Source organism: Cebus imitator, unplaced genomic scaffold, assembly GCF_001604975.1.
Source record: "Cebus imitator isolate Cc_AM_T3 unplaced genomic scaffold, Cebus_imitator-1.0 Scaffold38, whole genome shotgun sequence".
Taxonomy (NCBI): Eukaryota; Metazoa; Chordata; class Mammalia; order Primates; family Cebidae; genus Cebus; species Cebus imitator.
This window is the reverse complement of record NW_016107353.1, coordinates 1,003,468-1,016,142: the sequence shown is the minus strand read 5'-3', so window position 1 is coordinate 1,016,142 and position 12,675 is coordinate 1,003,468. Positions and strand designations below refer to the sequence as shown.

Below are 12,675 nucleotides of genomic sequence, written 5' to 3'. Positions count from 1 at the left end.
GTCCACAGTGAGTCCCTCTTGTGCTTCCTACCTCTCAGGTAGCCTCCTTTCCCCTGGCCACTCCCAGAGGCTGGGTGGCAGGGAGGTTACCCTTTCTTGGTGTTTTTTTATTCCTGCGGGGCTCACCCCAAAGAATTAAAAGTGCTTTGAAACAAAACAAAACAAAAAAAAACTAATTCCAATGCAAAATATCTACTGTGATCATGAAATGAGATAACGTAAGTAAACCACTTCATCTATAGTAGATGGTCAGAAAAGGCTCATTCATTAGGTTTCGTCTTTTTGAAATCTCTTCCTAAATTCTGAGAAGAGTGGTCCCTGGCAGGGCCTTTCTGACAGCCCACACGCTAAGTCAACAGCTCAAACCTATTGAAGAAACCAAAAGGGCCATCTGCATCGACACTTCTAAAGTCTTCAAATCCAAGTCATCTCAGCATTTCTCAGTTGATATTTTTTTAAGATAAAGGTGTTTCTTTGATGTTGGCGTAAGCCAGTTAACATACTTTCGGAGAGAACATTTAGGAAACGTGAGTTTATCCAAGTTACCAAGATTCTGTGTGATCCACATTATAACAGCCCTCAAATATTTTCTTCTAGCCCCTAAACTCCAAATTCAGATTCATACGTCCAACTGTCTGCATGCATCTCCGCTGGAACGGCTAACAGGCAGCTCTCACTTAGCATATCCAAACCATAACTTTGGTTTTCTACCCAACTCGGTCGCAAGCCACCTCTCCCATATCAGGAAATGTTACCACCACCCACCCAGTTGCTCAAACTAAAATCCCAGGACTCATCCTCATCTTTTCCTAACTCCGCAAGACTTGTCATTTCTCTGTCTAAAATATAAGATGCACTCTTCTGCTGCACCAGCCCAAGCTGCCGCCACCTCTCCTCGGGGCTGGGCTGGAGCCTCCCTGCCTCCACCCTGGCCTCCCTGCCTCCACCCTGGCCTCCCTGCCTCTCTCCACACAGCAGCCCCCCCTACATGCTTTTAAAATGTAAATTAGATCCCACGCAAATCAGATCCCATGGCTTTTCCTGCTTGAAATGTGGTTTTTTTGTTTTTTGTTTTTGTTTTGCTCTTGGCATCAAGATGATCTTGTTGCAAAAACACGTTGTTTTTTAAACATTTAGAATAGGCCGGACACAGTGGCTCATGCCTGTAATCCCTGCACTTTGGGAGGCCAAGGCGGGTGGATCACCTGAAGTCAGGAGTTCGAGAGCAGTCTGACCAACATGGTGAAACCCTGTCTCTAACAAGAAGACAAAAAATTAGCCGGGCTTGGCGGCGAACGCCTGTAGTTCCAGCTACTATGGAGGCTGAAACAGGAGAATTGCTTGAACCCAGGATGCAGAGCTTGCAGTGAGCCGAGATCGCATCACTGCACTCCAGCCTGGGTGACAAAGCAAGACTCCATCTCAAAAAACAAACAAGCAACAACAAAAAAAGTCAAATCATTTCCATTGCCCAAAAGTCCCTTTATGGTATATAGCTCCTGCCCCATTACCTGACCTTGTCTTCCCCTGGCTCAGGAATGCTATGGCTGTCAAATGGGTAGGACAGTGCTGATCCCTATCAATGGTGAGTCTCAGCTACGTGCCAGGTCAGGAGACTCACGCACATCACCTGATACAGTCCTTGCTACAAACCAGCAAGGTGTTATTCTGTCTGAAGCTGTTGTGAGCATTATTAAGTGGAAGTGGACGATGCAGCACAGAAGCAGTGATCGACAAATGTTGGAGTCCCTGCCTTTCCTTTAGTTCTAGTGGTGGAGGTGGACAGGACTTGTAGCCCAGAAAATGTCTACACTGCTTAGGGGTAGACTAGAACCAGAGCCGGCTGTCCCTTGTCATGCATGCTTCCTTATCCACTAGCCTGATGACCTGCCTATAGGGGGAGCTGAGAAGGGTGAGTTCTGGCTCTCTCGGGAGCACATGTGCGTTGCTTAAAGAGTTAAGATGGCTCTTACCAAACCCTGGCCCTCCCCATCCCTGCATCTGCCTTTGTGGCTTTAATGAGAAATCCAGGCGCTTCACAAGAGACTATACAAATAACTTCTAGGGCGCCACTAATTCATTCAGCAGAAAGAGACCCAGGGCTGCCAATGCTTCAGGGAAGATAAGTGAGTGGAAAAAAGGTAGTTTTTATAGCGTCAGGCGGACAGAAGGATTTGCGTGGTTGAGTGTGAGCTCCGCCCCTGCAGCAGAGCCGAAAAAGCCGGGATCCAGGCTCTTCAGCCCCTCTTCACAATATTTGATTAGGAATTTGGGGCGGGACCCTGGTCTGGCAGAGACGCGCACACTCTCAGTAGACTCTCACTCCTCTCTCTCTTCCTCTCTCTCTCACACATTCTCCAACCCAAGGAGGCCAGACAGAGGGACGTGGTCACTCTCTGTAAGGTTCAACTCAAGGTAAGTATAGTCATTTTACTTCGGGTTTGTCCCTTGCAATTTCTTAAAAGAAGAAAAGGCAAAGTGGTAGGGGAGAGGGGTGAGCGGTGGGCAGGGAGGATTCGTTCCTCCTTCTCCACATCTGGGCCATGACCCCAGGGATGCTGACAGTGGCAAAGAGGGTGTGGAAGGCAGGGGATCCAGCACCTTACCTTTCTCTGACAGTTCCTTTATGGGTGCTAAGGGGACCTCCAATTCTCAGGCATGAAAAAGTAGGGAAGGCTGTTCCCTGCTACTCGTAAATCCCACCACGCTGGGAATGTGGGCGTTTTGAAGGCTTTTCCAAATCCTGGATGTCCCTGCAATCCTATAGAAGGGTTTGGTACATAAATGCTATTATGGGAGAGGGGGATGTTTTGGGGTGTGTGTGTGTGTGTGTGTGTGTGTGTGTGTGTCTGGAGTGAAGGGAGAGAATAAAGAGAAGTGTTGGGAACTGGCCACGTCCAGGGAGCTGTGCATTGAGGTGGGGGTACAATCCAGGTGGGGGGATGACCTCTGGTTTGACCTTCTCCACGGACAGGAGGGAGAGCTTTCTCTAGAGTGCAGAAATGAAAGGACAGCAGCAGCTCCTGAGTGAACCCCCTAACTCATAGAGTGGCGGTCCCGGAAACGTTCGACCTACCGAAACTCTGAGCACAGGAGGGTCTCTCGCATTATGGGAAACAATTTAAGAGTACGCAACCCTGAAGTGACATTGCTAAGAGACGTGGTAGGGTAAGGAGAGGCATAAGCTCCCCATCAAACCCTTCCAGCAGCCATGGCTCTCAGAAGAGGCTGAAGTGGGCAGGGTGCACAGCCCCTAGAAGGCTGAGTCTGAAGGGGAAGGTGACTCTTGCTTGCCAAGGTGCCCAGTCTGAAAGAAGGAAAAATGGAGACAGAAGCTCACTGTGCCAGCCCTCCAGACAGCCACCTTGGTCCTGCAGCAGCCCAGGGATGTGTGTGGAAAAATGCCCTGTTGGCAGTGGGCCGCTCCATTCGTCTTCTCTCCTGGCCAGAGCCAGGGGCCAGCCAGCGTGCCCAGGCAGTGGGCAGTTGGGTCTGCTTCTCCAAAACACTGTGGCTCTTTGTCTGAGGCCTGAGGCTGCCTGTGGATGAGCCAGGGTGCCTGCTCCTCTGCAGCCTAGGAGCTGATAGGATGAAGTGGGCCCGAGGAAAGTATTTAGAGGGGGCAGAGAGGTCTGGGATGGACAGTGGCCAGGCGGTGACTCTGTTGAGTGTCACAGCGGGATCCTTCCCATCAGCTCACTGGATCTGATGATGTAGACTTTTATACTCTTTCCTGTCTCCTGTTCACGTTGCTAACTCCAGTAGGCCCCAGAGCAGTGTGAGGACTGTATGGCCACGAAAGCTTCTAAGGTTTCTCTGTCCAAGGGTGACACTCAGGAAGATGCCCACTGCCCACAGGAGTATGTCACGCATTGGCTATATGTATCCAGGGTAGGGCACCCAGGCCACCCCAGTCTCTCGCCTTCCATACCTTCAGCTTCCCTCTCAGATGACATCAGACCCCATATTTCCTCCTCAGCCTGCCCTGTTCCTATCTCATTAGCATAGCAGGCTCAAAAGCAACAGGCCACCAGCAATGTGGGGACCTAGACACAGAGCTCAGTCATCTAGGCGTCACTGCTGGGAGCCGGGGTAGGAGGGATAGGAGAGGAGAATGTCAGGATCCATGTCAAGCCGCTTTCCCTTGAGCATACACAAGAGTTTCCAATTTCTAGTCCTTTTTGTGTCCCTCATTCATTCTCTTGGCCCCATGTGGCTTTTGCATAATGCCCATGGTGGAGCATGAGGAGGGCTAACACCTCACTCGGCACCATGGAAGACAGAAGCAGAGTAACGCAGACTCCACACACTGAGTACCTGCTTTAGAAGACAAGTGTCACACCAGCGCCAGGGTCTCCAGTCTGGAAGGGATTTGTAACTGCTGCATGAAGGCCCTGTCCCGGCCAAGTTGCATGTGTAGCCACAAACTGCTAACCAGTGAGTTTCCTCACTCAGCAGACTGTTACAGATGATGTGACTTTGGAGGGCAAAGTTACAGACTGTTACTTTGGAGGGCAACCCGAGCCTTGTGGTGGCTGCAGAGGGACCACATTCCTCCCCAAACACCCAAGACCAGAAACTCCCAGCCTGCCCAAGAGACCAAAACATTTTCCAGAAGTAGTTCAGCTCTTTCCCTTTGGTGTTTCAAGCGGCTTCTGGAGGTCTCCCATAGACATGGGAAGAGCCAGGAGACTTTTTCCTTGGACTCTTAGAAAAATACTATTTCCCTGGAACATCCAAACTGGATTTGGGTTCAGGTCTAATGAGCAACCCACTACTATCCCCACCACCACCCCACAAACATGGGGACTGCTGTGGGTTTTTCAGGTTCCCCACAGGACTTTCAGGGTGCTAGAGGCTCCTAGAGACCTGTGCCTCCGAAAAATGCACTCCTCCCCATTCAAGGACTCTCTTTCTGTGACTCTATGACCAGAGGAAAATGAACTTAGCTCAACTCGAATAGCTATTTTCCAGCTAGACCAAGTACCAAACCAGACTGGGAGGAGGCATCGAAGAAGTGGGAGCAAGGCTCCTGCTCTCAGACGTTCGACACTGAAGTCAGCTCTGGGTAGCTCTAAGCCTAAGGCTTGCCTGCTCTGCCTCACTGCCTGGACAGTCTCACTCATGCTGGCTTGCTCTGTTCTCTCCTGCTTCTTGCAGAGACAAAATGCAGTGGACCTCTCTCCTGCTGCTGGCAGGGCTCTTCTGCCTCTCCCAGGCACAGTATGATGACGACCCTCACTGGTGGTTCCAGTACCTCCGCAGCCAGCAGTCCACCTACTACGATCCCTATGAGCCTTACCCGTATGAGCCTTACGATCCTTACCCCTACGGGGTGGACGAAGGGCCAGCCTATGCCTACGGATCTCCATCCCCTCCAGATCCCCGTGACTGCCCCCAGGAGTGCGACTGCCCACCCAACTTTCCCACGGCCATGTACTGTGACAACCGCAACCTCAAGTACCTGCCCTTCGTTCCCTCCCGCATGAAGTACGTGTACTTCCAGAACAATCAGATCTCCTCCATCCAGGAAGGCGTCTTTGACAATGCCACAGGGCTGCTCTGGATTGCTCTCCACGGCAACCAGATCACCAGTGATAAGGTGGGCAGGAAGATCTTCTCCAAGCTGAAGCACCTGGAGAGGCTGTACCTGGACCACAACAACCTGACCCGGATGCCCGGTCCCCTGCCTCGATCCCTGAGAGAGCTCCATCTCGACCACAACCAGATCTCGCGGGTCCCCAACAATGCTCTGGAGGGGCTGGAGAACCTCACGGCCTTGTACCTCCAACACAATGAGATCCAGGAAGTGGGCAGTTCCATGAGGGGCCTCCGGTCGCTGATCTTGCTGGACTTGAGTTATAACCACCTTCGGAAGGTGCCCGATGGACTGCCCTCAGCTCTTGAGCAGCTGTACATGGAGCACAACAACGTCTACACCGTCCCCGATAGCTACTTCCGGGGGGCGCCCAAGCTGCTGTATGTGCGGCTGTCCCATAACAGTCTAACCAACAATGGCCTGGCCTCCAACACCTTCAATTCCAGCAGCCTCCTTGAGCTAGACCTCTCCTACAACCAGCTGCAGAAGATCCCCCCCGTCAGCACCAATCTGGAGAACCTCTACCTCCAAGGCAATAGGATCAATGGTGAGACCTTGGCAAAGGGAGGCGGGGACTGGCTGTCTCTTTCACTTGAAAGACACGATTCTGAGTGCTAGTGGCAATACAAAAGAAATAGAAGTAGGGGAACCAGACAGCACAAATGAAGCAACCTGACAACCAAGCCATACCCCTGTGCAAAAGAGAATACACTTACACTAAACAGCAGTGCTAAGACAATTCAGTGGGGAGTGGGTTGGTGCAGAAGAAGACTTTCCAGGAGAGGTAAGTTTCATTCTAGGTCTTGAGAGATAAGTGGGCATGGGTTGGAGGGATGCAGGATGAAGCCATTCTGGGGCAGAGACTTGCCACAAAGGAGCCAGTCATTGTCACAGGTCACCTGTCAATGTAGGGGACAGCTGGGAGATGGGTGTGTCTGAGAGGCAGGGGTCATGTGTTGAGGAGCAGTAAGAGATGAGTTCAGAGAAGTTTAGGAGGGCATCGCTCATAGAGAGGGAGATTTAAGTTTAACTTCTAAAGTCTGTCTGGGGAGAATGGCGGGTTGCTAAGAAACCGTGCTCCCCGCACTTACTCACCATCCCGGAAGAGGATGAGCACTCTGTTTCCACTTGATCAGCTCCTGCGTTCACAGCCTGGTCTTGTGTTTTGGTGGTTATTTGTTTTTTAAACATAACGGTTGGTGGACACAAATGTGCAGCCTCTCAGAGCTGAACGCGGCACTTGTTCTGGTCAGTTCAGTTCTTCCTGGAGTACAAGGAGCCGCCGGGGCAGGGCTGAGATGGTTCCTAGGGTAACGTGAGCCTGACCACCACCAAGCCTAGGACACGGGGCTTCCTGTTTCATAAGCACTTCCCTGCAATGCCCGAAGGAACAAAGAGAGCTGCCCCCCGACTCTAGGAAACATTCATTTCAGTTGGAATTACCTAGTTGCTTTTCAGCTCCCTTTTGTCAGGATCTTGTGTTCAGAACATGCTTACATTACCCCAGGGCCTCTGAAGTCTTAATCCCAGCTGGAAAGCACTGAGCCAGCACTTAACCTCCCTTCCTCTGTCAGCAAAGTCCTCTTCCATCTGGAGAAGGGATAACTCATTAAGACCACTGGCAAAGGGCTTTGAAGTGGAGCCTGCTGAGATGGAACAGCACCATCAAAGCGCCGAGAGGGACTGCGTCGTCATCCTCTCCCTCTCATTCCTTTCTCTCCCTGTGCTCAGGGAATAGATCAGTCATTGAGCAAGATGTTAACGAGCTGGACAGCCCTCTGAGTGAGAGAGGCACCAGCCCCAGAAGGCAGTTTGGGAATTGACAGTCAGATGGGCAAGGCAAAGAGGCAACTGTCTGGTCGTTTAGTTTGAAGTGCCTGACACCATCACGTACAGCCTAAACTCTTTTTAATTAAAACCGCTCTTTCTTTGGGGTCTACTTATTCCCAAGGTGGGGGTTGGGGGGTCCTTTAAGACAGCTTGAAGATGTTGCATGCTGCAGACAGTTGACATTTCCTTGTGGCTGTCTATCATCCCACCAGCAATTACCACTACTTACCTGCCACGCACGCTGAATCCGGGAGCAGTCGCGTCAGAAATGTCACACCATGTGCTGTGCTTCATCCAAGTTTGACCCTGAAAATGTGACAGCAAAGAGCAGCTGTCATAGGAAAGAATCTATTAGCACCTACCCTTACAGTCCGAGAAAGTGAGGGTGGGAAAGGCTTCATCGCATCACCGTTCTGCCTTCCTGCAGAACCACATCTGCCACTCATATGGGAGGTGGACCACCTCTTCCAGACACCTGTCAGAAAATAAAATTAGTGCAGTTTCCCAAGGTCCTGCAAAAAAATTCTCCGTTCAAACAACCCCCAAATTTTCAGTGTCTACCCCCAAATCAATTCTTGTGCAATTTACAAGCTCCATGACTAGGTATCATTTAGTCTCTTTCAGGCTTCTTTTTCAACAAAATAACACCAATACTTTATTTTCCTTAAACCTGTCAATTAGTATACCCAAAGTGTTTTGTCCGGGGCCTGGTGCAGAATTTAAAAACCAATGATAGCTATTATTGTCAGCCTTTCTTCGCATTGACACTTTGAAGTTGACAGGCAGATTTTGTTGTTGTTTTGGGGAAGGAGAGACACAGAGAAAGTAAAGGCATCTTCCGAGGTACCCCAGACCTACAGAACCTAGAGCCAGGCACCTCCAACTGAGAATGGTGAGGAATAGCTCTCTGATGTAGACTGCTAGCAGGAAAACAGCTCCCTAAGCTCAGCCCCATCTCCTGCAGCAAACATGAGGGAAATCCCCTGCAAACCAGTCCAGAGACTTGGGGATGGGAGGTGGTGGAGCTGGGATTGAAACAACCTTCAGAGAGAGGAGTTATAAGAAGAACAGGAGCTCAGGGGTGCACAGGGGAATCAGACGTGGTCCTCACCCTGCCACTTCCCTCTTCCATCAGTGTCTCCCTCAGTTTTTCCAGGCTGGCAAGCACACAGCTCGGAATGTGATTTGGAAGCTTTGAGATCCAGTGGAGCAGGGCGGGTACACCAGTAGGAATTTGGAAAGACTTATGTCAGTATTTAATTTGGGCTAGAAAAATGTCCTCCAGCACCTCCACGCAGAAGCCTATCCTATTCATGGGCTTGGAGAAGACAGATGGGGGCGCTCACAGTACCCAGTGTGTGGCTAGAATCCGTACACACTGTGTGGCTAGCTCCCCACAAGTATGTCCCATTTTTACCTATCCACAGCTGGGATCCAGAATTTTAGCAGACAGCCTGAGGGCTCCAGGCTGGGAGAGAATCTATCACAGAGCCTGTATCTCCGTCCTAAATAGGGCTGGAAGTGACAGTGAAGCTGAGCCACTCTGCTGCTTCTCCCTGCGCCACTGCTCTGCTTGTACACAGATAACATAGACCCAGCCCCAGCCTAGGCTCTGCCCCCAGCCGACCCACTCAGAGGCCACTTCATCTAGTCCTGGGGACCAGAAAGGAAACATCCAAAAGCATTCCAGAAATTCTACCCCACGAGGAGTGTTTTCCAAAGACGCGTATTTCCCAGTTTCCCTGACTCTTCTCCGTGTCTAATTTTCTTTGGGCCTAGATTTTCTGTCTTATGTTTGCAGTTAATTTGCTGCAACCTCACCTCATCTCATCTTGGTCAGTTCTTGAGACTGAAACCCACTGGAAATACTAATTTAAAAACACTTCTTTTCATCAGCCTCTTTAAGCTCTCTATATTCTTTCTTGGAACTGTCTTCTTCATATCCATAACCTCCCCCAAGGGAGCCCTCACGGTCACCCCTAAGAATAGAGTTAGAAAAGCCCCCTCCTGCTTCTCCTGCCTGGCCCCAGACTGACGCTCTGCTCCCGACCATGGCTGCAAGGTGAGGGATGCCTCTGGTACAACAGCAGCAAGCCCCGGCTCTGGACCTACCTAAGTGTTACAGCTGCTAGGGATGTGTCCATGCACAGTCCTCCCCTCAAGACCCAGTGGGTGGCTTCATTCAAACCCCCTTTGCAGAGAATGACAGGAGAAGCAAGTTTCCTGAAAGCCTCACTCACCATGGTAAAGACAGCCCTGCGAGGCTTCCGCAGCTTTCAGTGGTGATTTTTGCTGTCTCTGCTAGAGTTTAGCTGAGTTCTTGGCTTTTCCTTTCAAGTTACTGACGCAGTAGACTGGAGGCAGAGTGGCTGATTTGTCAAGAGGACAATCAGAGGAAGAACAGGGTTAATGGCAAAGGAAGATTTATGCTAAAACCTACCGAACAGAACTATTGTCTCTATTAGAATTCTGTGGTTTAGGGGAAAATCTTAGGAGACTTTCTTCTGAGGTTTAAAAAAAAAAGGAGTAGATTGTAATCATATTAAATGCAGGAGGCAGGGAAATTATTTATCTGACTTTTGAGGTTCATGGCAGCCCCAGCACTCTATGGGTCCCCAGCCTCCTTTAAACTCAGAGCCTTGCTCACTGCTCTGGCAGGATTTAGAATGGAGACGTGTAACCCCCTCAAAGCCCTGGCACACAAAGACACTTGTCTCTCGGCCCAGGCTTTCTCTCTTTAATTTCCTGCCACTTTTTCTATCTGCAAAGTAGCAGGAGATATTTAAGTCCTTCCATTTCCGCAGTCTTCTGTCTCACAGCAATTCAGCAAAGCCCTCCCTCTCCAAAAGCAGTCAAGCACTTCAAGGTGTCTACGGTTGGTCTTTGGCTACCCTCTGCTTCCCACTGCTGCCCACAGCCGCACCCCCACGACCCCCAACAANAAAAAAAAAAAAAAAAAAAAGACGTTCCTGGGCCTGCAGAGTCAAGTTCAGGTTGGTGGTCAGGAGGTGAATTGCCGGTGCAGACACAGTCCTCACTCTGTCCCTAGTTCTGCCCCTAGTGGCGCCAGTAGATATGACTTCATCCTGGAAAACAGGGGCCCTCCCCCGCCAAGTTCCACCCCTTTATCTAAGGTGCTTCAGAGGCTAACCTCACTGTGTCCTCAGGCTCCTAACCTGGGCTTCTCCCCCTACCCACGCTCCTCTTGTCCCCACAGAGTTCTCCATCAGCAGCTTCTGCACCGTGGTGGACGTCATGAACTTCTCCAAGCTGCAGGTGCTGCGCCTGGACGGTAACGAGATCAAGCGCAGCGCCATGCCTGCCGACGCGCCCCTCTGCCTGCGCCTGGCCAGCCTCATCGAGATCTGAGCAGCCCTGGCGCCGGGCACTGGGCGAAGCCCCCGTGGCATTTGGCTTGATGGTTTGGTTTGGCTTTTGCTGGAAGGTCCAGGATGGACCATGTGACAGAAGTCCACAGGCTCCCTCTGTAGTCTTCTTCCCTGTAGGTGGGGTTGGGGGGGAATCAGGGACAGGCAGCCTTCTGCTGAGGACATAGGCAGAAGCCCACTCTTTTCCAGGGACAGAAGTGGTAGTAGATGGAAGGATCCCTGGATGTCCCAACCCCATAAATCTCACTGCTCTTAAGTTCTTCCCAATGATCTGAAGTCACAGAACTTTAAACATTGCCTGGGCAATAGTATACAACCATAGTTTTCTAATAATCCCTGGCTGTCTATGAGCAGCGCTTGACTGGTCGTGCAGTTACTCTGGGCTCCCATTCGTTGCTTCTCAAAATATACCTCTTGCCCAGCTGCCTCTTCTGAAATCCACCTCACCCACTCCACTTTCCTCCATAGATGCCCCTTCTATGTCTGAAGCAGAGTCAGGAGACCCCAAGGCATGTGGGCATCTGCCCAGCAACCTGTGGAGACAACCCACACTTTTGTCTGAGGGTGAAAGGACACCAGGAGTCACTCCTATACCTCCCTAATCTCACCCTGGGAAAATCACCAAATTGGAGGTCACCAGCATGATAATATTCATGGCCTGATGTGGGAGCAGACAGCCAACCTCAGGCTTAGATCAATGTATAGGGCTATATTTTAGCAGCTGGATGGCTCTTTGAAGGTGGATAAGACTTCAGAAGAGGAAAGGCCAGACTTTGTTTATTGTTGGCATCTGTAATGGGCAAGCTCGCCTCAAATTGGCTGAGCTGAGGGAGCAGCCCCTGTAGTTCCATTCTTACCCAGCACTTTCCACATTCCAAACAGCACCCTACCTGGGTCTTTATCCACAAAGGTAGAGGCCACATGGTTTTTAAAGCATGAGAAACATAGTTCGTCCTCTCCTTTTAACCAAGCAGGAAGGTTCTACATCCAGCCCCGGACTTGCTAACCCAAAGAAGGAGGACGTGGTTAACGTATATTACCTGGTTTGTCTTAAGGCCGTAGTTGAAAAGTACCAGCTCTGGCTGGGGTCCACGACGTCCAGACCAGGCAGCCAAATCTCACCTGTGCTGGGCGTAACGCCCTCTACTTTCCACATGTCTGAGCTATGTCCTCATTAGTGAAGATGGCTTTTGCTTTATAGTTTGGCTGGGGAGCATTTAATTCTTCCCATTTCAAAACGCAATGGTGCCTGGGGCTTAGCCCACCTGCTCTTTGGGGCACTATTGGGATGAAGCCACCTGGGCAGTCAGGGGCAAGGACTGGTGGAGGGGAGTTAGCCCCAGTCTGGGCTCTACCCAGATGCCATCACATCCCTGATACTCTGCATGCTTTGAAGAACCTCCCCTGGGAAAGGAAGAGGGAATCCTTGGACTAGGTTCTTGGCTCCAGACCTGGAATCCACAAAAGCCAAACCAGCTCATTTCAACAAAGGAGCTCTGATGCGAGGGCAAGGCTGCCCACCCCCGGGGCTCTTCAGAAAGCACCTGCATGTGAGCACCATCATGCCTCTGTAAAGGATCCTTATCACAGGAAAAGCATGAGTGGTGCCTAACCTGACCAATAAAGTTATTTTATGATTGCATCTGCAAGAGTGGAGTCATTTAAAGTAGGCTGCAGGAGGGTTACTTTAGGAGGACCTAGTGAGGTCACAGGTCACACAGGCCGTGGACGGATGAGCCCTCTTTCTTATCTATTCTGTTTGGGCAGATGAAGCTAAGAGGCAAAAAAAAAAAAAAAAAAAAAAAAAAAAAAAAAAAAAAAAAAAAAAAAAAAAAAGTTACCTGTATAAAAGCTCTA

At 50.4% G+C, this 12,675-nt stretch overlaps 1 protein-coding gene across 1 annotated transcript; it reads left to right on the top strand.

Annotated features, from left to right (window-relative positions):
* Positions 1-1,957: 1,957 nt before the first annotated feature.
* FMOD (fibromodulin) lies at positions 1,958-12,463 on the top strand. The gene is made up of 3 exons (XM_017525355.2): positions 1,958-2,415; positions 5,161-6,146; positions 10,647-12,463. Exons 2-3 carry the CDS (start codon positions 5,168-5,170, stop codon positions 10,796-10,798), a joined length of 1,131 nt encoding a protein of 376 aa, XP_017380844.1. The 5' UTR covers positions 1,958-2,415; positions 5,161-5,167; the 3' UTR covers positions 10,799-12,463.
* Positions 12,464-12,675: the final 212 nt, after the last annotated feature.

What these genes read in the sequence shown, in the direction of transcription:
- FMOD (XM_017525355.2), top strand. Translation starts at nt 5,168, where the DNA reads ATGCAGTGGACCTCTCTCCTGCTGCTGGCAGGGCTCTTCTGCCTCTCC. An exon ending in CCAAGGCAATAGGATCAATG is followed by an intron (nt 6,147 to 10,646) that starts GTGAGACCTTGG and finishes TTGTCCCCACAG; the next exon opens with AGTTCTCCATCAGCAGCTTC.